General features: G+C 30.0%; 1 protein-coding gene across 1 annotated transcript in view; it reads right to left on the minus strand.

Moving 5' to 3' along the window:
• The window catches only part of LOC119676393 (lachesin-like), a 75,747-nt gene that overhangs the window by 70,982 nt on the left and 1,631 nt on the right, over window positions 1-3,134 (minus strand). The window contains exon 2 of the mRNA XM_038087630.1: window positions 2,848-2,979. Coding sequence (XP_037943558.1) covers window positions 2,848-2,979 — 132 coding nt within the window. The remainder of the gene's footprint in view (window positions 1-2,847; window positions 2,980-3,134) is intronic.

Here is a 3,134-nt window from a genome sequence, read left to right on the forward strand (position 1 = left end):
AATTTCTGGTGGATCTGGAATTGTGTGGTGGAAGGCGTTAAGTTTACGATTGTTAACAATATTTAATTTTAAATATTTTTTGGAATAATTAATAAAAAGAAAATATACAAGAAAATTAAATAGAAAAATAATGATTGGTCGAAGGTAATAAGTTATATATACGACAATAATTTCAGATTATCGATTTCGTACTCCTGATTTCTGAGTAGCGTTACAGTGACATATGTCAAATAGAAGAACAAAAATATATAGAAAAAATTCTTTTTGGCCCGAAATTATTAGGATCTGTATAAGTTCGATAGCGCCATATATTTGCCAATAGCTTCAAAGGGTTACACATGTCATGGTCTTGATTTGACCGCAATTTAACAGTGCTATGTATTAAACAGAATTATTACAGAGGTCTGCATACGTTTAATTTAAGGATTGTCATTTAATAACATGTGTCATTTGATAGCTGTTGGATATATTATAGTTAAAAGAACTGAATACAATAATGGTAACTATATTGGTATCAAACTTTCTATCGCTGATGGGGCTTAATTTTCGCTAGCGGTTCCAATAACGAATAAAATTGTCGCCAGTGAAACACGATTATATCCACAAGAAAATACTATATAGTATGACTTTCGATCAACATGTGTGACAATTTTTTTTGAAAATGACAAAGGCTTATGATAGACATGAACCACGAGTTTTTATCGCTACAACCATAGGTCTACTAATGTTTTTGGCGTTTAAATAAATATATTAAGAGTATGTTGAAGACTTGTGGTTTCAATAGAAAAATGCCATGAGCAACACAATACATTCTGATCATATGATTTGATATTTTTAAACTTTTTTTTAATGCCTAATGATCATTCATAACAACTAGAGTGATGCAGATACACCAGCAGACGATTAGGCCGACGGTCGTTCTTTGATTGCTGTCGAAGCGTATACCCGAATGAAACCTTTTATTTCATATACTCGCATAACACAGCTTTTGTCGAGGATACGAACTGACAGTGAAATGGGGGCGGCGATTCTATCTCTAACATACAAGAAATGCATAACATGAAGTAATGCTCTATTGTATATGTACTGAGCCATGCATTTAAATCTGGTCAAGGAGAAAGAAGTATTATGCGTGTTTTATCGCAAACCAGGTAATATTCTTATCAAAACAGTCTTATGGATGTTTAGACATGTTCTTTGTGGAAGTGGAAAAGTTTTCAGTGAGTTAGCGTATTTTATCGGAAAACATATATTACAGTCATAAAAATATTTTTTTGACTAATTTAACCAGATTTTAACTAAATCTTAAGTTAAAATATTTTAACTCGATGCATCATGTTGGTTCAATCATACCACATATTGGTTTTCATATATTCTAAACCACATGAGCAAAAATTTTCCTAACAAAATGATCAGATAAATTTAACTAGTATGTGGTTTGAACACATTTTATTGAGTGTATATCTAAGAAGAGAATCTTAAAGAAGAGAAAAATGTTTAAAGTCATTTTCTTCATCAGCCATAAAATAAAAACAGCAGAAGTTATCAAAATAACCATTTAAGTCGCATTGTATAAAATTCACTACAGAATATTATTCAGTATATTCTTTACAGTGTATATATATCCTTATATTACCTTTAATTTATATAATTAAAGTGTCTAATTGCATTTAACTTGATAAATGCCAGCGCGTTATTTGTCACTGTTCTCCCCAAGTTGACAGACACTCCACTTGGTCCCCTCTAGATAGCTACAATCTTCCGTGCGTAGTGAAATAATGTGTACAGCGAAATTCTTGTTGTGGATATATAAGGTTATGTGTCGGGTTTAGAACCCATCTTCTAAAAAAAAACTTTCCATTGAAAGGGAAGATTTAGCCTCGTAGAAGGAAACCGGACAATATTCGCAATTGCAAATACTAATAATAACTTATAAAGATATTCTTTATAAAAAACTAAAAGAGTAGAAAATTTCAAAGTTAGTGTATAGGACAACACAATCACATAAATCATTTTCTTCTTTTATGTGTATATATATGTTTGAGTACATAGTATGTAAAAAGGATGAACGATGTTTATCAGATAAATATCTTATAACTCTCAAGTTTTAAGGACAAAACCATAACTTAAGACCTAAAACGTTTATGACTGCATTAAGATGAATATTTCATTCAAATACACTCAAGTGTGTCAAGATAAAATACATAAATTCAATACAAATTCTTTGATTTTCATATATTTGACTGAATAAAAACATATCAAATAAAAGATTTATTTGTGTTATTTGGCATTTAAACTCAAAATAAATATCGCAAAGTCAATAAAAATATCATGGAAATTTTGTCAATTTTATATTTCATTGCTGTACATTTCAATTAAGATTTTGATGGAATTGTAAAAAATAAATGCCAAACATTTCAGAAAATATTATTTCAATTCTGGAACAATATTAAATGCAATAAAGTTCTGCAGTAAAATGCAGTAGCAAAATAATTGAGATGGCATAAATGTTAATCAGCAGAAAAATCAAGCCATCAAATGAAATTTTTGAAGAAAGCGCAAAAATTGATTTGACACAAATTGGTTTATCCAAGCGACCACTGAAAGAGTCATATCAAGAGAATTGATATGAAAAAAACCGCTGCAGATATTCATGAAAATATGCAATTTTGTGTGATGTGAAGAAAAGTCCTTTCAGAAAAAACAAAAAAAAAAAAACTATACAATTTTTTATGTCGTTGCGGAATTTTATTTAATTTTTTTCTTGCCTGAGTTGAAGTATGAAAAAATATGAAAGCATAAAAAAAACAAATTTCAATTTACACATAGAGCAAAATTTTTACTTACAAAGTACATGTAGGACAACCTGACTGGAAGCTGGTTGACCGACTCCATTATTGGCCGTGCATATGTAAACGCCGCCCTTGTGACGGTCCACATTTTCAATTGAAAGAACGTGCGAGTGCAGCTTCTCCTCTCCTAAAATTTTACCATAAAGCAATAAAGTTTAGAAAATTTGAAAATTTGAAATTTTGAGAGTTTAAGCATTTCTGTTAAAAGCAAAAATAAAATAAAAAATCGTAAATAATTTTTATAGATACTCGTATTCGTACATACGCGCAGCGTACAGTCGA

The sequence above is a fragment of the Teleopsis dalmanni genome, chromosome 2 (assembly GCF_002237135.1).
Source record: "Teleopsis dalmanni isolate 2A chromosome 2, ASM223713v2, whole genome shotgun sequence".
Lineage (NCBI taxonomy): Eukaryota > Metazoa > Arthropoda > Insecta > Diptera > Diopsidae > Teleopsis > Teleopsis dalmanni.